Source organism: Hippocampus guttulatus, chromosome 14, assembly GCF_054856545.1.
Source record: "Hippocampus guttulatus isolate MCC_2025c chromosome 14, RoL_Hgut_1.0, whole genome shotgun sequence".
Classification (NCBI taxonomy): Eukaryota; Metazoa; Chordata; class Actinopteri; order Syngnathiformes; family Syngnathidae; genus Hippocampus; species Hippocampus guttulatus.
The window spans coordinates 4,337,186-4,360,275 of NC_141274.1; the positions used below are offsets into that span (position 1 = coordinate 4,337,186).

At 40.7% G+C, this 23,090-nt stretch overlaps 3 protein-coding genes across 3 annotated transcripts; 1 reads left to right on the forward strand and 2 right to left on the reverse strand.

Moving 5' to 3' along the window:
- The first annotated feature begins 1,887 nt into the window (after window positions 1-1,887).
- LOC147194544 (bcl-2-related ovarian killer protein-like) lies at window positions 1,888-11,652 on the forward strand. Its single transcript, XM_086128753.1, has 5 exons — window positions 1,888-2,222; window positions 3,601-3,866; window positions 4,795-4,923; window positions 9,796-9,959; window positions 10,942-11,652. The coding sequence occupies exons 2-5, from the start codon at window positions 3,644-3,646 to the stop codon at window positions 11,065-11,067; spliced, it is 642 nt and encodes a 213-aa protein (XP_085984879.1). The 5' UTR covers window positions 1,888-2,222; window positions 3,601-3,643; the 3' UTR covers window positions 11,068-11,652.
- Window positions 11,648-14,930, reverse strand: thap4 (THAP domain containing 4). The gene is made up of 5 exons (XM_086128754.1): window positions 14,775-14,930; window positions 13,738-13,891; window positions 13,538-13,647; window positions 12,520-12,623; window positions 11,648-12,444 (listed from the first exon to the last, which is right to left on the reverse strand). Exons 1-5 carry the CDS (start codon window positions 14,797-14,799, stop codon window positions 12,328-12,330), a joined length of 510 nt encoding a protein of 169 aa, XP_085984880.1. The 5' UTR covers window positions 14,800-14,930; the 3' UTR covers window positions 11,648-12,327.
- Window positions 14,931-15,062: 132 nt separating this feature from the next.
- Window positions 15,063-20,242, reverse strand: agxtb (alanine--glyoxylate and serine--pyruvate aminotransferase b). The gene is made up of 11 exons (XM_086128752.1): window positions 19,901-20,242; window positions 19,083-19,275; window positions 18,906-18,970; window positions 17,793-17,893; window positions 17,631-17,701; window positions 17,456-17,540; window positions 17,263-17,361; window positions 17,043-17,112; window positions 16,280-16,375; window positions 16,016-16,144; window positions 15,063-15,487 (listed from the first exon to the last, which is right to left on the reverse strand). The coding sequence occupies exons 1-11, from the start codon at window positions 20,162-20,164 to the stop codon at window positions 15,380-15,382; spliced, it is 1,281 nt and encodes a 426-aa protein (XP_085984878.1). The 5' UTR covers window positions 20,165-20,242; the 3' UTR covers window positions 15,063-15,379.
- Between the last annotated feature and the right edge of the window lie 2,848 nt (window positions 20,243-23,090).

Below are 23,090 nucleotides of genomic sequence, written 5' to 3' on the forward strand. Positions count from 1 at the left end.
TTTGGGGTGACCCATGATTATAGTGATCCTGGCGTGGAAGAGAACAATAGCAAATTAATTAGGTCACACATACTAATAATTGGACCAAATTGAACAAAGTCATTAAAGGCCCAATTAAATGATGGCTCTATAAAAGTACCTTCAGCGATTATCGTGTGGTGTGTGGTGTTTAAGAGTGATTTTGCTGTCGTGATCTGATTAAAAAAAAGTAATTGCATCTTACAATCATAAATCTTAAACAATATTTATGAACGCAAAAAATACATATCGTTTTAATATTTTAAGTGACTTTTAGGAGGATGAATTGCTATCGTAAATTGAACAGGTTTAACACTTATGATTGTTGGCTTTGGGCCTACGCTGTTTTCCCAAACACAACACAGGACAATCCCTCAGGATAATATTTCAATTACATCTGCTAATCTGTTTTTTGTTGATTTTGAAAAACTCAAATTCAGCCTGATTGCAAGTCAAATGAACTCTTTCTCTTACAAAAATATCAGAAATTATAAATGGTATTTCACATGATACGAACTTTAAATACATGACCATAATATGATACAAGGGCACTGCATTCGGGTTATTGGCATGAACCCCCACCGAATGTTGTTTATACCGTACACTGTACTGAGTACAGTACAGGTACTGATTGTATTGTTGACAGACTAACCTAAGGAGAAACACTGACACTAAGTGGACAAACTAAAAAAAGTACCACTCTTTTTCCAAGCAAAAAAAAAAAAAGCAAGCTCACAGTCAGGAGCATTCATGTTCTTTTGATTCCTAATAGAGACACATGAACATGTCATATTATCACTATTAATTCTGCATTCAAACACTAATTAGCGGTTCCAACCTTGATTTGAAATCCCAATTTGAAAACCGAAATTTGTCTGTCTTGAAACCCTACTTTGAACCCTCTTTAAAGGATCCAGAGTTCCCTACCCCTGCCATAGCTCAATCTTTGAAACCATCAAACTGCCTGAAAAGCTTAATTTGAAACCTTAACCCAAACCCCTAATTATAGCAATCCTGTTTTGAAACCATAAATTGACACCCTAATTCTGTTTTAAACTTGAAACCCAATCCGATTCTAATTTGAAACCCTAAAACTTGGTTGAAGCCTGAAAATGTTTAATTCCCCCCCCCCCCCCACACCTTAGTTTGAAACATTAACTCTTATTCAAAACCCTTACCCGAGTTTGAAACGCCAATATGCAATGGTAATACAGTCTTGAAACCCTCATTTGAAACCCTAACAGGAGCTGCAAATCCTTATTTTCAAACCTACCGGTAATTGTATTTGGAACCCCAATGCTGTTTTGAAACCCCTAATTTGAAATCTGATCTGAGTTTGAAATTCAAACGCTGTTAAAAAAAAAAAAATATCGAAACCATAGTACTGATTTTGAAAACCCAAGTTTATTATGAGAACACGACGTCCCGAATTTACGACAACTCAACATACGACGTTTCCAGATTACGAACGGGAACATCAGTAACTATACTTTCGCTCTTTCATTTGCTTGTTTCATATTCATAACCTGGAAGTGTTCCTCGAACAAATATCATGACTCATTACTTCACGACTGCGTTAGCGTAGCTGTTTACGAACAGATTCACCGCTTCGCTAAATTTAGACACTTGACCAAGGAGGATTTAAAAACGTCGTTCGCACCATATTTGGAAGATCCGCCGGCAGCGAGTGGTTACATAAACCAAAATCTAAAATATAACAAACGTAGATTCCATCCGAAAATTAAAAATGGCTATTAGTTGTGTATTACAATCGTGAAAAAAAATACAAAATAAAATGAAATCTCAAAAGCCGGCTTTTGATAATATTTCTCATGAGTTTGCAGAGGGTGTGTTGGTTTGTGGGGCGGGCCGCCCGACCGGTCTTCCGGCCGTTTCCAGTCAGTGAATGGAGCGCACCCAGGTGGAACAACAGGTAGTGAACGACGTCAACTTGAGACGGCCCCTTCTTCTTTCTCCTTTCCTTCTTATTTCGAGCCGGAAGCGCTTTCGCTTCCATGAGGAACGTGCGACAAAAGAGCAGCAAAACAGTGGCAGCAACAATAGCAGGAGCAACACCGCTCTTGTTGTGGCGCCGTGGTTGTTTATTAAGGGCTTTCCCCACTTCCACTTTCGCAAATTAGGACAATTTGGGGGGCCCAAAATCCGATTTGAGTGGACTTGGACGAGGACAAGTTATGTGCACGGTAAGACTTTGTGAAAAGCTAAAAGCGTGCTGCTCGTCTGGCTTCCTGCAAATGCATCAAGCCTCTTAATATACTTAAGGATGTGACATCTTGTTTTATGAGTGTGCTTGTGTGTCTGGGTGCATGTGTGGTCAGGTATGTATTGATTCTCTTATTTTATTGGGAAGATAATTTATTCATATTTTTTATCAGGACTTTCTTCCCAGATGTTTTAATCTTACTTATGAATGAATTTTAGATAAATTTCATTTTAAATGGATATTTTGCCTATAAAATTATTTTTATATTTTGATATTTCAATGTCTTTTCAATTTAGCATTTGCTATGCAATATTTCAAAAATATATTTAAATAAGGTTTTATGCATTTTTATTTTGTATGTATAAAGAAATGTTCCCAACCAATCCAGCTGACTGTCTTGTGTTGTGTTTTCATGTGGTTGCATAATGCAAGACGTAGCAGCAGCAATAGTATTGTGTTGCCTTTGCCTGTGCGATATTAGCGCCTCCAGCCTTTTCTTATGTAATTTGCTGGTCATAGTCTTCCACTAAAAATAAAGAGTGGAGTGTGATGTTTGCGGGAGGTTTTCCAACATGATTCAAAACAAAGTGGCTAGTGTCCTCAACAGTGTTTCCACAGTTAACTTGAAAAAGGAACAGAGTTACTTTACTAATTACTTGCTTGAAAAAAAGTCATTTGGTTACTTTACTGATGACTTCCTTTTAAAAGTAATTTAGATTACAAGTTGCCTTCATAGTTGCATTCAGTTGACACTGAAAACACAGCAAACATAAAAGTCTCTTTTTTTTTTCAATTTGACGTGAGGTTATTGAAGCTAGATAACACTCCGTTGAAAGCACAGAGGGTGCAACAAACCTTAACTTTTTTTTTTTTAACTTGACACAAACTTGAAATAGTGACTATTTTCAGCGTCAAAACGTGAATCTTTGTTTATGTAATATGGTATGGATATGTGATGAGTCATCAACGCGCTGACTGAATTTTATTTTTCATTGGCAACTAGTACGGTTGCATGTGCAGTATGAGCGAGACAGAGGGACCATGGCTGATAAATATTGTACATGCTTTTTTATTTAAATATTGACAATTATTTCACACTGCTCCAGCGTGGAGGCCTTTAACTAGATCTTCCTTTTATGTTGACAGGTGCTACTTTTTGCTACACTGACTTCACCTTCAAGTAGAAGTCGACATGCTCTGCATAGTAGCATTTTGTGATTCTGCAAAAGTAAATGTAGTTGACTGGAAAAAGCAACGCATTATTTTTGACGTTACTTGACAATTTGTAGTTTTTTAAACTGACATCACTGGTCCTTGTGCGGTTGTGACGTCATTTTTCATTCTTCTTCCCGTGACAGCTGATTTGACATCAGTTCTCAAAAGAGTCGCCGGAAGGAGGTGATGGAGGTTCTTCGCAAGTCGACGGCGTTCGCCGCCGAGGTCCTGGAGGTGTTCGACCGATCCCTGAGTGACAAGCAGCTGGTAACGCAGGCCAAGGCCTTATGCCGGGACTTCATCCTGTCCCGACTCAACCAGAACGGGCTGACGTGGTGCAAAAGCGAGCTCAACTTGCCACCTTGCGGCACCGCCCTGTCCGAGGTCTCCTTTGTGCTCCTCTGCCTCAGTAAGTCCTTGCCACGCCCTGTGGTTCTCTCGCTTGCAAATGTTGCAAAAAGGCCACTGTGACACATGCAAGAGCTTATCTCAGATGGAACGATAAAGAGTTTTACAATTTAGTTCCTCAAACGGTATTTCCCCAATACTTCAAGTCGAGGAGTCGGAATCCCGTGAAACGGAATAAAGAAAATGTGCTTCCTTGAAAATTGATGAGTGTATTCCCATCATATTCAGACTTTAAACTCGCAAATCTGCAACTTTTCATCTTTTATAACATTCAGACGTTTATCCATCCATCCATCCATTCCCTTCTGCTTACCAGGAGTTGGGTCACGGGAGCAAAAGCTTTAGCAGGGAAGGCCAGACTTACCTCTCCTCAGCCACTTCTTCCAGCTCGTCTCGGGGGGATATAAAAGGGGTTCCCAGGCCAGCCGGGAGACGTAGTCTCTCCAGTGTGTCTTGGGTCTTCCCGAGGAACCCCTGCCGGTGTAGCCTTGCAAATAGCCTGGCAAATAGTGGTCTCTGGGCCCAAGCCGCCAATATTTGTTTTCAATGAATAACAGGAATTGTCTCCTCCTTACAAAAACAAACAATAAAAAATATTGAAAAATAGTGAAAAAAAATCAGCAAATCTGTGAAGCAACAGTTGCCGAATCACAACTATGCAAGAGTCAACTGTATCCCCTTTTTTTTTTTCTTCTCGTGATGATGAATATCCAGTACTACTTTTTTGGTCAGACCGATACAGTAAAAATTTTCACTGGAATAGACATTTTCTTGTAATATTATGCCTTCTTTCTCAAATGTAACATTTTTATGAACAATTTAAAATGTTTGTCCAATTATTTCTTGGCAAGCATGCAACATTGGTGGCATGAATGCAATTTTAATTTTTAATTTTTGCAGCGAGCTGATGTTTTGTGCACGTTACCTAGGCGACGAGCTGGAGCGCATCCTTCCCAGCCTGTACAGGAACGTGGCCCGCCAACTCAACATTTCCGTTGCCATGGAAACCATGGTTTCTGACGCCTTCATCGCCGTCGCCACCGAGATCTTCTCCACAGGTACACCAGTGCGTCCTCGTCAACACCTGTGGATGGCAACTTTTGTTCCTGCCATATTATGATGTCATCTTGAAAATATACACTTTTTTCTATCCACCCCCAAAAAATTAAATTTCATTTTCATATGACTTCAATCTTGAAAATGCCCATTTTTCTCTTGAAAATGTACACAAAATTATGCTACTTTAATTCCTGTTGCATTATGACTTGAATCTTGAAAAGACATGACTTTTTACCAAAATCAATTTTTTTTTTCTTGCACAAAAAAAATCTCTTGTAGTCTGACTTAAATCTGGAAAATGTGTAACTTTTTACCACAAAAATATCTATTAAAAAAAACAACCACTAATTTCTCATAATGTTATGACTTTAATCTGGAAATGATTTCCACCTTGCTTGTGATTCTTTTTATAGCCTTAATAAAATAAAATCTAATGGAATAAAATATACATACTGTATGTATATATATATATATATATATATATATATATGGAACGTGGCCCATGTGTGTGTATATATATATATATATAAATCTCAAATATACAGTGTAGTTACATAATAAACATTGGCTTGATCCATTAATAAATAAATAAACAAACTAACAAAAACAAACAAATAAATAAAATAAAAAAAGTACTTGACAAAATTCTTCTGAACTCATCCAATGGTTAGAGAAATTGATGCATGCGTGGACGTGCGCTCTCACACGGTGAGAGCGCACGTCTTGTCTTGACGCGTCAAGCCCAACCCATGTTGCGGGCGCATTGAATGCCTTCTAGCACTGGCCTCAAAAATGCACGTTTTGTAAAGGCCGCACCCATTCAAGTGTAATCCACGTCACCTAATCTATGTCTGCGTGTTGAACAAAACACATACGAGATCAATACATGCAAAATTGTGGGGATTTCTGGAGGGAAATTTGCATGAAATGCGATATGCTAGAGAAGACGCGTTGAAAGTCAAACGGGGGGGGGGGGGGGGGGGGGAAATAAAATCAATCTCGCGATGAGACCAAAGTTGGAATCTAATGAGAATAAATCCTGTATTCTGAAATAAAGGCTATTTTTCTTTAGATTTGTTATAAAATTAAAACAATACATTGAAAGAATAAAGTTGCATATTATAAAGTTGTACATTTTGTTTAGACGATAACAGCCATTTACATTTTCGACACCAACATTGTAATATTACAAGAAGAAAGTAAGATTTTCTTTTCTTTTTTAAATGTATATTTTCAAGAATGAAGCTGTAATATGAGAAGAATAAAGCCACATATGTTTATATGGAAAATATGTGTTTGACATTTATCTAGATTTTTTCTAAAGTCATATATTTTGGAGAAATTGTATGAGATTATTATTTCGTATTTTTAAGAAGGAAGTTGTAATATTATGACAATGAAGACAGATTTTTATTGATATATTTATTTATTTTTCCCGTGGATGAAGATGTATGTTTTCAAGAAAATATTTATGCTTCTTATTCTCAAAAAATATACAATTTCAAAATGAAAATTCATAGCAAACCTTCCAAATTAAACAACCCGACACTTTCAAGATTTCAATTTTGAATTTTATTATTGTGAGAATACAAGTGTATCTTTTTCGCATTTTAGTTATTTATTTATTTTTAATAACTTCAATCCAGTTGTACGTTCCTTTTTCTTTTCAGTGCACAAAAATCCTCCGATTCATCATAAAAACATTTTGTACTTGATTTTGGCATTGCATTTTTGTCACACCGAATCATCATTTTCAAACATTCAGTCATTGTCCAAGTAATAAAACCGCGCTCGATCTTTCCATATTTGATTTCGTGATCCAGTCAAAGTACGCCGGGCTCCCTGTTGTGTTGACCTTGTCCGCTTGCCAGGAAAGTTTTCAAATACATCTGCGCTGCTTTTGCCTTTTTGGGAGGTGAGCACAGGGGATGTGCGCATTTTGGGAGGGATGGCATTCCTCGAACAAACTTGTGAACTTCTGGGAGCCTTTGAGCTGTGGATAAAAATAGAAAAAGGAAAAAAAAAAATAGAGACACACATACGCTTGATTTGTTCTAGGTACGTTTTATTCCATTTTGTCTTGCTTGTCACGGGTTTGAGCTCCACAGAAGGATGAGAGTGTTCTCTGGTGTAGATCGATTTGTTTCACTCGCTGCAAGCGTATGAGCTACTTGAGTTACTGGGACCACAAGCAGTAGACCAGGGGTGTCAAACTCATTTTTGCCACGGGCCACATTGAAGTGACCGTTTTCCTTGGAGGGCCGTTATGACCGTGAAAGCATTTAAAGAAGTCAAGAATAACGATTTATTCCCCGATTGTTTAAGCTACTGTAATGAGGGGTTTGGTAACAAGAAATGTTTACAATATCTCTCATATTTATTACATATGAGAAGTTGAACTTTTGGTCCAGATTTTAGCAATCATGGTAGAAGTTGATTTGTTTTCGCGGGCCACATAAAATGATGTGGTGGGTCAGATCTGGCCCCCGGGGCCTTGAGTTTGACACCAGTGCTCTAGACGTTACAGGTCAAGGCCGAGGGTCATTTGGAGATGAGGTTTAAAAAAAAAAAAAAAAAAAAAAAAAGGTCAAATATGCTGCTAATGGGGCGGCCCGGTAGTCCAGTGGTTAGCACGTCGGCTTCACAGTGCAGAGGTACCGGGTTCGATTCCAGCTCCGGCCTCCCTGTGTGGAGTTTGCATGTTCTCCCCGGGCCTGCGTGGGTTTTCTCCGGGTACTCCGGTTTCCTCCCACATTCCAAAAACATGTATGGCAGGCTGATTGGGCGCTCTAAATTGTCCCTCGGTGTGAATGTGGGCGTGGATGGTTGTTCGTCTCTGTGTGCCCTGCGACTGGCTGGCAACTGATTCAGGGTGTCCCCCGCCTACTGCCCGAAGACGGCTGGGATAGGCTCCAGCACCCCCCGCGACCCTAGTGAGGATCAAGCGGTTCGGAAAATGGATGGATGGATGCTGCTAATGAAATTTTAAAACATTCAAATATTCTTTCATTTTATCTTACATTAACGCATTGGAAAATGAGTGATGGGGGGGGGTGTTGTACATAATATTGAGATAAATGAGTACAAAGAGATACACTGTAGTTCACTTATTTGAGACAAAAACCAATGCACCAAATATTCCATGACTCTTGTGAATTTCATCTATAACTGCTTCAAACAACAAAGTGAATGCAGAAAACGTGGTTAAGATTGCACGGCTGTCTGTGTCTTATGTGTTGTGTTGTATTATTTTGTCATTTTATGTCAACTCTTCTGCTGATGGCGGCGCGGGCACCCGCAGCGGCTGCTCTCTCTCCTGTGGTTGAGAGGAAAGAGATTTCATCTGTGCTGTACGTTGCACATACAGCGCATTTGACAATAAAGTCGACTTGAACTTGAACTTGAATAAGGAAGTACAGCATATTCCAAATGTTTCCTGCCTGCGGCCGTTGCCCCCTGGCTATCTCCTTTCCGCCCGGTTGGCTTTATCCCCGACAATCTCGTCTCTATTCTCGGCCGTCTTCTGTGAGCCCTTGACACTTTCTGTGGACGCTTATCTCGTTTAAGCTCGCCTCGGGCTCGGGCCTCAGGGCGCCGTTGTGGGTCAGCGTCACGAGCTCATGATGCAAGCGCGCTCTGTAGAAGGAGGTTAATGTGATTACGTCCTGTTGTCTCTGTGGCTCCGAACAAGAAGCAGCCAACTGCATGTAGAAATGATTTTCAGCGGGACTGTGTTCACTTTCTTTGGGTAAATATTGGAATCGACTCCATTGTTTTTCAATGACGTGTTTTGCTCATGACAGTTTAAGAGCGAGCTCTTATCAGCTTCAATGTGTGGCCACGTTGTATAGTATGATTAAGAGAACAAAGTCCAATGTAGATAATTGTGTGTGTGTGTGTGTTTTTTTAAACCTCAAACAAACGCGCTTGGATTTAACTGTGTGGCGAACGAGACCGTCATTGGACACTTGATTAGGTACACGATTACAATTTAATATCCAGATGCCAGGAGGGAAAACAAAATACGCCTATAAAAATGATCATGCGAATTAGAATCTATGAAAATAAAACATGTATTTTACTGCGGGTTACTGAGTCTTACGAAAAGCGTGTGTTATGCCTGCATGAATCACAAATTGTTCAATTCTCAACATTCGAGTTAATTGCGTTATTTCGATACGTTTTTATCAAGTACACCCTTCTGCACAGGCTTGCGTCATCTTCGTCCATTTAGCATAATGCTAACAAACAATGCAAAACACCATAGACAGGCTAACAAATAGCATCTACGCGACAGTGCTTTAAGCCACAGATATTTGAACACAAACAGTGGAGCAGCACGAATTTTATTACAATACTCAAAGGCATTTTTTTTCATTTATTGATGTATCTTATTCTTGTATATACAGTATATTTATACTTATGTTCTGCATTTTAAATAAACACAAAGTTCCCCGTTTAGCTTCATGCTAACAAACTGCAATAGAAGGGGCTGGAGTGTTATGTCCCTTTAAGCAACAGATATTTAGTCACAAATTGTGCAGTTAGCACATGTAGGAAGTTAATCTAACAATATCGACAGGCATGTATTCCTTATCATCTGCAAAGAACTACTCATTTTACTGGAGTTTACTGGGTGCGTGTCTCCATGTGTCGCCATACTGTATGTCTGTCGCCTGCCGGCATACGCGTGCACTCCAGAAGGAGCAGCGCACTCTCCAGCGAACTGAAGCAAAAAAACAAAAAAAACAATCACCACCCTGTTGAATTTTTGCGTTGTCATTGCAATTTGTATGAAGTACATTATGATGGAGTGCTAAACACAGATTGTGAGACAGAAGTAACACTAAGGTGTGTTTTTGGCGCTGCAGGGATCACGTGGGGCAAAGTGGTATCCATGTACGCGGTGGCCGGCGCCTTGGCTGTGGACTGCGTGAAGCAAGGACATGCCAGCACGGTTCACGTCATCGTGGACAGTTTGGGCCAGTTCGTCCGCAAGTATCTGGCGCAGTGGCTCAAGAGACGCGGAGGATGGGTGAGTCGCCGCCTTTTGACTTCCGCACTGTTACGAGTTCATTTCTCCAAATATTAGTGATATTTTGATAATCCACTCACATTGCCGAGGTTGATAAAAAAATCAAAATACAATGACAACATCTCATATTAGAACAATAAATGGCATTTTTTAAGTGTGCATTTGCCTTGAACTAACATGAAATGTGTTGATGAATTAAAGTACATTTTTGTCTTATACTCTATATGTAAGACAAATGTACTTCAAATGATGTTATACGCGAACCATAATTGCACTTGATCCAAATATTGAAAGCCAAACGAAATGTAACAAAATAATTGTTGTGCTGATATGAACAGCAGCAATCATCCGTGCATAGAATAAGAAAACGGTGACACACTCTGATTTAGACATGCCCAGACATCCCTTCCCCCCCCCCCAGACAGAGTAAAAGTACTTGCGTTTGAGTACACGCCGATGCCAAGTGGGAATATTTCATAATGCCTTTGTTTCCCGCAGTTGTGAGGCAAATGCGTTTTACTTCAATCAAATATTGTTCTTGCGAATGGCACAGGTTTCACTCAACTATCACACTTTTTCGAGAAATAACTTACTGACATTGCATGTCCAACTGCCCATTTCTCCTAAATGTAGCCTGTAACGTTTGAGGCATTTGAGTTTTAAACAGAATTGTGGCAGGACAACTGAAGTGATGGAGTGTTAAATATCAGCTCCAGAATTGCTTTAATGAGCCATTGACAGTCGGACGTTGGCGTGTACTTAGACTTTTATGGTTATTCTTTGAGATTATGTTGGTAGGATGATCATATGGATACTAGCTGCAAGGTATGAATCATGCTGGTGAAGTAGTATCGGCGTTGTAGTATTAGAGCATTTTTATGACGATGGGACCCTCCCATTTCGGCTTCTTGCATTTAGAATGATCAAATCTGAAATACAAAATAGAACTTTCCCTAAAGTTTCTCTCTGATTCCTCATGCAGCTGGAACTGACCAACTGCGTGGTGAAAAAGGACCTCTTCCCCGAACACCGCTGGCTGTCCTCCGCCCTGGATTCCCTGCGATACTTCCTCACGTCCATGTACGTTTACATCATGAAGGAAGCGTGACCACCTGCCGGAAACCTTGATCCCACCGTATGACACAAAAAGACACTCTCGGGGACCCGTTATAATTCTTGTGTCGAGCCTGCTGGGCTGAGCTCGGACTGCTGCTGGGTGGCCATGGACGATTGTTTGCTCAGCGTGGTTCTCTTTTGTCACCAGGGACTGGGCTTTATCCAGAGTCTAGTCGCAAGATGGTGCAGGTGAGATGGGATGGGGGGGGGGACAACTGCAATATTACAACTCCCCGCTTCAGTCAATGCAAACAGTTTGGGTCCTTTTTGATCAAAAGTGCGGATTTCACATTCACTGCCAACGCTGGGTTGCTTATTTTCGGAGGACTTCACACAGGCACACGCGTTCATGGTGTTTTCCTTGACTTTTAAACATGTACATAGATTATTTATGATTTTATTTTCATAACAATTAAAGCCATTGCAGTATAAAGTATAACCGGGTGCAGAAGAATCTCCGATTCTTGATTGTGTGACATGCTTGGTGTTTATTTTTTATATTTTGGCTCTTTAAATAATATTAATTTATGTGCGAGAATGTATTTGTTATTCTGCAATAAATGACAAAGTCATGCAACTATTGCTTATTTATTTTTTCAGACAAAAGAAAACCTTGAGGATTATGTCTTCACTGATGCTAAATCAACAAAACCAAGACTGACATGGCTTTTGATAGCAAAATTAATTATTTACAGATACACAACTAAGAAACTCACTGTGTGAAACGTTGACTCACCGCGTGGCTCAAGTTGAATGTCAATGGCTTTTTTTCCAAACGGCGTTCGCCTTTGACTCCACAAACCGCATCTTATTTCCTCAAAATTAAGACCCACTACTGACAATGACACTTACTGTTAGCACCATGCATAAACACACACTTAGTTTGCGTAAAACGTGCCGAAACTTGTCCAACTTATAACATGTTTGCATTCCTCTCCTTTATCATTGATGTGACAAGCCCAGATTCACCCCCTCATCTTCATCAACTCAAAAGCTGTGCTGAACTCAAATCCAAAGCGATACAACAGCACCATCAGCAGGCATCTTCCAGTTATTCAGTGGTTTACAAACCTGAATTTGCTGGTACAGAGAAACATACAAACGCCTGCCAGTAGTCATAAAATGTACCATATACTCGACATTCAACAGTGCTACTTTTGCTCTGACATAGTTTCCTCGAAAGATGGAACACAAACCACATGGCGTAAAAAAAAAAAAAATCTGAACAGGACTTCCTCTGAATCATTTTGCTTCAAGACGAGCGGATGTAAGTGATGCGCAAGTGTTCCATCAGTGGCTGGGTGTCTGTTGCCATGGAAACCCTCTGCTCCAGTTTCCCATTCGCGCGGAGCTGAAACACTCGTGAAATCTGTTAGAAACAAAGACCACTGTTTGAACAATGCAAAAGAGGAAACTATGAGAATGCGATGGACCGGTTTAGTACCTCCTTGACGTGAGGTTCCTTGGCGAAGGAGATTCTGGCGATGGCATGACTGTGCAGGTTCAACTGCTGGCCTGTAAGCTCGCCCTCCTCAATCTCCACCAGACCTACCCAGAACCCATTTTCCCCCAATTTAAATTTACTGTAAAACAAACACATTTTATGTATTTAACCAAGCCACTTTATGCTACCTTATGAAAGTCTGCTAACCTAATGCTAAGACATAACAAGACACGTCGTAGACGACAGTACTCATAAAACTGTTAACTTATAATTGAACGCAAACGGTATCAACAGATGCATATTATACTCCCAGGCATATATTCTTTGGCCTCTATGAAAAACAATGTTGAGTCACCCGGAGGCTACTTGCGGCCTGCCATCAATTTTTTAGTGGCCAGCGGCATATCGTAAAAATTAATTTTAAAAAAAGATACATTTCACAAGGGTAGTTAAAAAGGATAAAGGTGGATGTGCACAGAATGAGAAGGGAGGATGTCGCAAAAATATGTCACTCTACTCAAACATTAATTTATATACTGTAGCACTTTTATAGATATGCAAAGATACAAAAAAAAATTGTATTGTCTAAAATAACACAATGTCGCTTCAAGACACTGTGGTGGATAAAGATCATTTCATTTTAAAAGTAAAGATAGTGTCTTCCACTTCCTGCTGTCTGTCAACGTCCAATTTATGAACATTACCCCCCAAATCTTAAATGCCAAACTATTTCACCTTTAGATGGCTGTTGTGTAGCATTTTTTTTTAACATTTCTAGAAAAAAATTAAAAAGTATTAATCGCTTGCTTGATTAATTTTCATGCGTTTTAATAAATTAAATAATTTCAAAGCGGCCCAGGCATTCTTTTGTTTTTCTGTAGGCGGCCGTCAAACTAAAAGGTTTGGACACCCGTCTGTTCTACGCCATCAAATCTTGGTGTACTTTTTTAACTGTATTATATCGCCCTCTGGTGGCCAAGAAGCGCATTCTGGTCACATAATAACAAATGTAGCACACCTGAGTTCTGCGCCACAATAAAAGCCACTTTATTGGTTCCAGGCTGCATCCGGATAAAGCCACACTCTCGGTGCAGAGGCTTCTTAGAGTCAGCGTGGAAGGCATTGAACCTAAAAACCACAAGAGGAGGAGAAACGAGAGAATTAAATCAGCGGTTGAGTGGTTCCGCCTCATAATTGACCTGGCGTTAGAGAACCGACGAGAAGTTGACGACGGGTTGCCCGACGTGGCTGAACTGAAGCGTCTCGAAGTAGCGGAATGGTTTGATGGTGGGAAAGCAACCCTCCCCTGGTTCGTCAGACTGCCAGGTTCCCAGAAGCCAGTCCAGAGGCAGGATGGCGTGGTTCATCTCAGCTAAATACAACCAATGCAACAAAACAAAAAACAGGCAGGGAAAAATAAATTGTTATAGGTAAAATCCATTTATTAGGAATTGGCGCTCAATCATTTTTTTATTTTCTATTTCAAGTGTATTTGTCAGAAGTCAATTCTTTTGGGTCACATACTGGACTGCCGTGCAACAAATGTTTGATTTTAGTTTTCTGTCAACAAACAAGTCAGTAAAGTATTTATTGGACTACCCACCCCTCACCCCACCCTCTCCCAAAAGGCAAAATAGCCTTTTATTCGCATTACTAATAGAAGTAAAAAAGTAAATAAAACGTCTAGTAAAATGACCAGGGATTCTCCACTCCGTCTACAAAAATGAGCACTTAATTTGTGAATTAAAAGTAAATAAGAGCTCGCTCTCCAGCGACTAAATGTAAAGCTCCTCTTCTCCAGCAGATAGCAGCGCCCGGACAACCACCAGCATTCCATCTTGGCGAAGAAGAATTGTGCACAGGTTACGCTGACCTGACAAACGAGGTGACTCCTCTAATTTCACGGTGTAATTTGCAAGTTTCCCCCCTTGAAAACGAGGCTGAATGACGCCGAACACATTTTTTACAAAGCTCTCGTATCTGTCATGTGTGTTAGACAAACTTAAATTTGCGTCATGGGGGACGATACTTGAAATGCTGGGATATGCTATGGAGCTGATTTCTTCCTCAGCGGCAACACTGGTTGTAATTTAACGACTAAAAAAACGAATGTAAAGTCACATTTCAACCGTTTGATACCCTTTAATCACCTGCACAATGCTTCATAAATCAGGAACCACTGCACAGTCAAATACTGACCACGCGACTGCATTTTATTTCATATTGCATTTATAATAAAGAGTTAAATGTCCTACCTGGTTGATGTGCAGGACAAGCCATTATTTTAATACGCGAAAGTCAGTTAAGAATGACTAAAGCTAGAGATCGCAAACAACAACTTCGACAGCGTCTATCCTGCTGTCCTCACCAGCATTTAATACGCCAGGGCATTGTGGGAATTGTAGTTTGGACTGTATAGTTTTCCATTGATCCTTTTTAAGGGAAAGTTAAATTGACGTGGCAACACAAAGAGCCTGAAAACTTATTGAATCACAAAATATACTACAAAGTTGTAGCCAAGAGAATCACAACAAAACGAAGAGAACAAGCAATAAAATTTAATGGAACAAATATAATTATAGTTGGAAATGTATGTATGTCAGTGCTTCTGATGTGTTTGGGGTGAAAATAGACATTTGGTCTTTCTATGAAAATTAGGGAAGCTTTTTCTGCTTCAATAATTTATTGCTTTGTACTACACAACAATGCCACAAATTAACAAATCAATCCACATTTATTGACAGCTATCAGTGCATTATGCATAGACCATGTGGTGTCTGTTTTCCACTCATTTCAAAAGTACTACTCAAAACAGAAAATAAATCCAAGCCTGAAGTTTTTGCAACCCTTTTTTTTTTTTTTAAGCCTTGCTCTTTTTACAGTTTTTCAGCGCATCTGCCAAGGCGTGCAGCGCCATGTCGGCGTTGCTCTTCTCACAGTTGTATCCCATCAGTCCAATCCGCATCACCTAATGAAAAGGAAAGTAGAAAACATGACATGGGCCTGTAACAAGATCAATAGTGGAGCAGGATCATTCAGAAAACGGTTGGAGCATTGGCAGTGGCTCTCGCATACAACAACAGGTTGTCATTAATACATTTGAGTATTTCATTAGACTTCTAACATAATTACCTGTGTCATCTTTACTCATTGTCACAGTATACAGATTTCAACTTTGCCTCACAGGCTAGCTGACCCGCGATAACATCTTCATTTTTCCGTCTTGCGTTTGGTCGGTCAGAGCAAAACTGTCTCAGAGAAACTAGCAAAACCCATATTTAGCTATTTGCACATGTTGAGCATTTTATTTTTTAAGACAAATTGACTTGGTCACAAAGAAACTTAAAAATCAAATTTCTTTTGGAATTTTGCCTCTCCCGACGCTAGCTAGCTTGTCAGTTGGGTCAGTCCTCAATGGAGGCTCGGGTACCGAATGAGAGTCCCGCCCCTGCTTTGAACGCAGTAAAATGTTTCCTTCATGCCAGCAGATGCTCACCATGCCGACGGAGGGGCCCAGGCCTCCGGTCATCTCCATTCGATGATTCTTCATCATATACATCAACAACTCCCTCCAGTTGTAGCCGTCGGGGATGGCGATGGTTGTCACGGAGGGAAGTCTCAAATCCTGCAGAGCATTCCACAAAATCAACACTGAGGGAACACGCACAGGTGATTAAACAATCCCACAAAAACTCACATTTTCTCTTCAGTTCCTCTTATTTAATGCGGGTTCTTTCTTTACTTATGTTGTCTGCCTCACCTTGTCTGAAATGAAAAGTTTGAGACCCAAGTCTTCAAGTCCTCGATACAGATAGGCTGCCACCTCCTTGTGTTTCCTCCAGGACTCCTCCAGACCCTAGAGGGCGACAAAGAGAAATCAATGACACCATTTGTGACAGGATTCCCTCAACCTCAACTTAGTTCATATTTCAAAAGAATTTCCAATGGAAATTGAATTGATATTCTCACCATTCTAAAACCTTTGCACAGCATTTTCCTCTTGTAAGACAAAGATTCAGGTATCAAATTACAGTTTCAAACTAGGGTTGGAAATTCAAGTGGATAGCTAGTGGTTTCAAGATACAGGTGAAGTTTTAAATTAGGGTTTGCAGTCAGGATTTGGATTTGAAATTAAGATTTGAGTATCAAATTATGCTTTCGAATTAGGATTGGGGGCTAAAAGCAGCCACATTTAAAGAAGGATTAGGGTTCCAAATTAAATATACCACTCGGTTTATGACGGCAGTTTTGTTCCTATGGTGTAATTGAAATGCTTTGTTTTTAACTACAGTTAGGTTTTAATATTCTGGTTTTAAGATAAGGAACAGTTCAGCTCAATCTTGTTTTGTTTTCTGTCACTGCTATCAGTTTCTTTAGCAGGTAAAATGCTTTCTCGATTGGCTTTAAGTCTGGAGATAGACTTGGTCCGGCAGTTCACCGCAGCTACTTTCAGCTGTTTTTGTCTGGAGCTGTGGGGGGTATGGTTGATGTTGGACTAGTCCTGTAGTAGTTTTTTGGTTTACCTTCTCAGCCAGAATAGCCAAACTCTCTCTCAAGGCGAAGAAACCCGACACTGGACCAGTGTGATGGTACCTAAAAAGAAATAAATACAACAATCCTATATAAACTCGATTAGCTAAATTTGGAGCCTAATGTCCAGTTGTACTTGAATGAGTGTTTCAGTCCATCAATCTTTGTGGATCTGCATTTGTGTGTTCAATCAATCCAAAAAAATGATCTTACATTCGATCCGGTTTGCCATCACACCCCCAATAGTTGGACAAGTGTTCCATGTCAAAGAGGTACGAGACTGGTTTCGTTTTCCTGTTGAACATCTTGTGGCTGCGCACAGTTGAAAACGGAGACAATAGTGAGTTTACTTCCATCCCACGAGCGACGGTTTTTGGTGGATGTCTTGTGCGAAGTCCTTCCTTACCACGCTCTGTCATTAAAAGAGACGGGAGCCGTGCCAGGCGGTGCGTTCAGGGCCTTCTGAGAACCCGTGTACAAGATGTCAATGTCTACCCGCATCACAAGGCAAAAAGAGTGTTATTTTAGCAAAAGGGTAGCTCAGATTTTGGCGCAATTCTTGATCAGTCTTTATCTCATACTTTGCTGATCCATAAAAATGGGCGCCGCCCCGAGTGATGCAACGGTGTCCACCAGGAAGAGGCAGCCGTGTCTAAAAAGAGACCACGGATCAGGTGAAATAAATCAATAACAGGTTACCCAAATTCATTTGCGTAATGTGACAGGTGCACTAAGTGACGCACTTTCTGCAGATGTCTCCAATGCCGTCGATTGGGTGGCACAGACCGGCAGATGACTCGCCATGTGTTAGGAAGAACAGCACCGGCTTGTGTTTCTCGATAGCCTGCAAACATGTGGTGGATGTCGTTTATTCCATGAGATTTGTTATTTTGGTCGGGGGTAGGGGGTACACAGATACGAGAGACCCGGTTCAACTCTACTAACTTCACAACAAACGGCAGTTTGCTGGATGGTCGACAATTTTTCAAAGAAGCTGTTTTTGCCGCTCAAAACTTGCTGTCAAACAAAACGTAAAACAAAGAGAATTGTGTATTGAAACAAGCACATAGCTTTGTCCGTTTTGCTTGATGCTGACAAACAATGCAAAATGCCGTAGATGGGCTAACGAGTAGCATTGTGCCACGTTGTCTTCGACGGGAGAATCTCGTTTTATGTACCTGTGATTTGTTTTCATCAAGATGTTGCTTTACTAAAAGTGTTAAAACGATCACAGCTACTCTGTTTGGTATACGGATGAACTCCATTTTGATCAATCACGCGATGTTTACATTAATCTGCGCATGTCCCATGGCTGATCTGATTAAGGGAGTGGAGCATGGAAACGGCAGATCGGAAAATGTCTGTCACATGTAAACGGGTGACCAGAGCTCTTCATTCAAAATGTTTTCAATTAGAATGACAGAAAGGTCTCTGTGTAAACCCGGCTAATTATGAGTAGCATCAATTGTTGAATTTTTGGATTTGGGGTTGGGCTTGGTCCTTATCCATGGCGTATTGTGGGAGCCCACTATATTCTTTATCCTCTGTGAAGAACGACTATTACTTTGGCTTTCTGAGGAGTAACCCTTCTCCATGTCCCCTTGTCGATAAGCGAATCCAAATTATACTGCCCCCGTGTGGCCAAGATGCAAAAGTGTGACAAAAAGCTATTCGATTTTTTTACCTTCATTCCTTTCTTTACATACCACGCATTCATGGCATTTCCATCGATTTTGATTGGGAAAGGTGATTTGAGTGTTTTGAGATCACAAATGTGATCACAGAACATATTAAAATCTTAACTCGGAGTACCTCGGCAGTGGACAAAATGTTGACTTTCATGTGATCATCCTTACCTGTTCGATCTCTTTATTGCTGAAGTAATTCCCTGGTGTTTTCTCAAGTTTATGTACATTTGCTCCTACAAAAAAAAAAAAAAAGAAGACGACACAATTCAGTGACTAAGCCAAGCTATGTGCCATATTTCTTACAGTGTCTGTCGTGTAGATAAGTCCGAGTGTAATGACACGTGCCCATTCGCTCTGCAATTTCCGCAACGCGCTCCCCCCAAATCCCATTGATAGCGATGAGCACGCTCTCCCCGGGCTCCACCGTGTTGAATACGGCACACTCCATTGCAGCATGGCCCGAGCCGCTCATGGATAGCGTCATGTTGTTCTCGGTCTGAAAGGCGTACCGGATCCCCTTCTTTATGTCGTTCATGATCTAACAGAAGAACAAACGTGAAAACAACACGGTAAGAATTTTACACTCCAACGTGCACACTCACAAAACATGGTTAACTCAGGGCTCCCTCTCGTGATACGTGAAATAATCGCCACCGAAGCGCAGTTCAGTTGTATTTAACTCGGTTCCATTTTTCTTTCCAGTTCAGTTGTATTTACGTTTTAAGTACTGTACATTACATTTGCGTTTAATCTTGCTCTGTTTTGTTTTTTTTTTAACTTTATTGGACTTCACGTACAATACATTCTATTTTAAGCTGTGTTTACGTTGCAACTATGCATAATGTCACAACAATAATAAATAGCCGCTACTTTTTGCGGCAAAACCTAATTCCAGTTTTTGGTGAACACTTGCTGGCGACTGCATTTTAATGTTGGCCATTTTGGGAGCACTTGGAGAGCTAAGTAATTTTTTCAGATGGTTCTCGCTGTAAAAAGTGTGAGAACAGCTCCTTATGTAAGTAATCCGTGTCCGTGGATCCAGATCCAAACAACAATCCATTAGAAGTGAAATGACAAAGCACAAGTCCATAGAAATTTAGTCACAAAGAGCAAGCCCTCCCTTTTTAAAAGTTGGATTAAAAAGTGCCAAACAAATGCATTACCTCATACATTTCTGGATGCAGGTGACCGATTATGGGCTTAGCCCCTGCAGCGAGGACACGCGGGGGGATGTTGGAGGGTCCCGGTCCGAACAAGTAGCGCAGAGGCACCTCGAGTGGCCGCAGCATGCACGCCGGTGGGGGGATGGTGACGGACGACGCGGAGCGGTGGTCCAGGCGCTGCGCGAGCGGAACGTCGAGGGCCGCGGCCGCCGCCTGCTGGGCCAGGAGCCCGCTCCTCCGGCTGAACAGAGTCCGCTGCATCATGGCTGTTGTGTCCCGGGAAGCCTGGAAACCAGGGTAAGACTGACGCTGAGCTCTGAGCCCCGTGCGCGTTTTGACTTAAATGTTTTGAAAGACAACAGGTCTTTGACCTATTGGGCATGGGGCGGTGTGCGTCACTGGATGGAGGGGTTTAGAGTGGAGGGCACTTACACGGGGATATTGACATGTATTTGTTGCACTTTTGAAAGACAGCACTGTGTACACATATAGGCCGTCTGCTTTGCCTTATTTTACTCTTGTCGCAAATTTATCAGCATTTTTTTACTGCGCATAGTCAGGAAAATACCCAAAAAGTACAAAGTGAGCAAAAGTAACACACTTTGCTCTGACATCCTAGACTTGAGCAGTATCAGGAACTTCAATCTTAAATCTACAGATGGAAACCTAACTAATGTTATATTGGCTAAAATATGCATCGGTGCATCTCAATAATGTGAAAAGGAAACTTTGATTGGCTCCTCTTTCATCTATAACTGTTTCAAACAACAAAGTGTATGCAGGAAAAGTGGTTAAGATTGCACGACTGTCTGTGTCTTATGTGTTGTGTTGTATTCTTTTGTCGTTTTATGTTAACTGTTCTTTTGATAGCGGCGCGGGCACCCGCAGCGGCTCCTCTTGTTGTCTGGTTGAGAGGGAAGAGATTTCATCTGTGCTGTATGTTGCACATACAGCCCATTTGACAATAAAGTTGTACTTGACTTGACTTGAAAAGGGATGGGCCGATGGGCTGCATGGTCCATGACTATGCTCTGAGTGGCCCTTGCTTAATTAAAAAAAAAAAAATCAAGTCCTTTATAAATAAGTGCGTGCACGCGCGCGTGCAGTAATAATTGGCATGTGGAATGATATGCAGGAAAAATATAGATCTTCCATAAAAACATTTTGACTGAGTTGATTTCAGTGAAAAAAAAACCATTTCTTGCACTGGATGTTTGTTTCTTTTTCAGCAGTTTTGTGCTGTTCTTAATGGTCAGCTAGGAAATGGAAGGCACTCAAAAAAAAAACACTTAACGATTCACTTCACAGTGCAGCAGCAGCTTAGAACTGGTTAGGGTTAGCTTGCAGCTCCTGTTTTTTTTTTTTTTTTTGCAAAATGTCAGTTCTTCCACAGAGTGACATTGGCTTTGGGGGAGAGGAGGCTCCTCTCTGGTCAACCAATCAGCGGATATTCAAGCACACTACACACACACACACACCCACACGCGTGCACACCGGCGCACTGATTATCAGCACGTTCAAAACAATTGCTACGTCCACGTCCGCCTTCACAATGTTACACAATTCATGTTTAAACCCGACAGTTAAGTTTGAATGCACTTTGTGTTGGGGATGATTTTATTTCACAACACGTGAAGTGGAAGCAAGATGAAAAAAAACATTGCATTTAATTATTTTTTTTTTTAATTGAAGTTAAAAAAAAATTAATTTTCTCGCAGCAATTGAATCCACTCAAATACTTCTTCATCCTGCCGTTATGTCATGCGTTGCAGGCTGTGTCCTTATCTGTGCCTGGCTTGGTAAATAATTAGACCTTTGGTAAATAAGTGGGGCCCGTTGTTTCCCTATAGCGTTCTGGCCTTTGCACTAGACGCAAGACTTGAAATGTGGCCAAGCAGAGCAGGAAGGATGAGTAGGCAACATGTAAATAACCGCATGCCAGCTATTGAATTTTGCCCGCCGTCATCACTTGATCCAGTTTACTGAGTCTATGTTTTTGTTTTTGGAGCCTTTTGGCTCAAAACATGTGATGTGTGAGCCCCACACTTGCGCTCGAAAGGGCACATGAGGGGAAGTTGCTGTAGTTTGTTTATGCTTCAATCTTGTTGTTTTGATTTGAAAAGGATCTTGATCACGCAGATGAGCTGATAGCAAAGAACACAACAACTCCCCCGTTCGAGGTTGAAAGACTTTAATGGCTTAATGGCCTGTTGACAGAATCTGGAAGAGTTCAAGCGAATGAAACAAAAACAGGTTAGAAAAGAAAAAAATAGAAGGGAACAACCAAGTTTTGTCGCATGGATGTTGGCTTAACTTTGATATGGAAAGAAGCAGTGCCGTGGGGTGTCACACTCATAAATAAAAGCTTTATGACAGCTATCCCTTGAGATGCAAGTTTGAGTTTGCTTTTTTTCCACTTTGACTTGCAGGCAAACCATTCTTTAAAACAAATAAATAAATAAATGAATCTCCACTCATCAACCACATAACTTTGCATTTTGGTCCGCTAGCTTAATGCTACTACATAATATGAATTGCCTTTGATGGGATATTGCCGGCATGTATTCTTTATCCTCTGCAATGAACAACTAATATGACCGTAGCTTACTGTCTCCGTGTACACTTAAGATATGTCTATATTCTTGTCACCACAGGTGACCACCAGAATGAGCACCGTTTAAAAACGTTATGTCATTACTCTCTTATTATTTTATTTTAAATACAATATTCCTCAGAACATGTTTAAGTATCCCAAAATGTCTGAAAAGAAAAAGAAAACACAATCAATATTTTATTTAACTCAATTGCTCACCATTTCAATTCAAATCTTTAGTTAATTACACTTTATGCCATTATGCCTAACAGGTAGATGAATTAATTGTGTCCTCAATAGCAATAGGATGAACAATATGCTAAATAATGAATGGCCTGTGTTGTGTATTTCTGTCCAGTGCCCCCCCCCCCCCACCCCCCATTCTTCATGCATGGCAGCAGATAACACCAAGAGGCTGCCGGTATTTGCCAAAATGACCTTCGCCCTTTGAGAGTCTTCAACCTGGTAAACAGGGCCAAGGTCTTTGGGCAAACTTTAACATCCTGTAGCTTATGCCTGCTCTGATGTTGTGAAACCCTACAAAGATTAAATAAATCGTATTTCAACACAAAAGGAGCACAATGTAACCCTTAAATG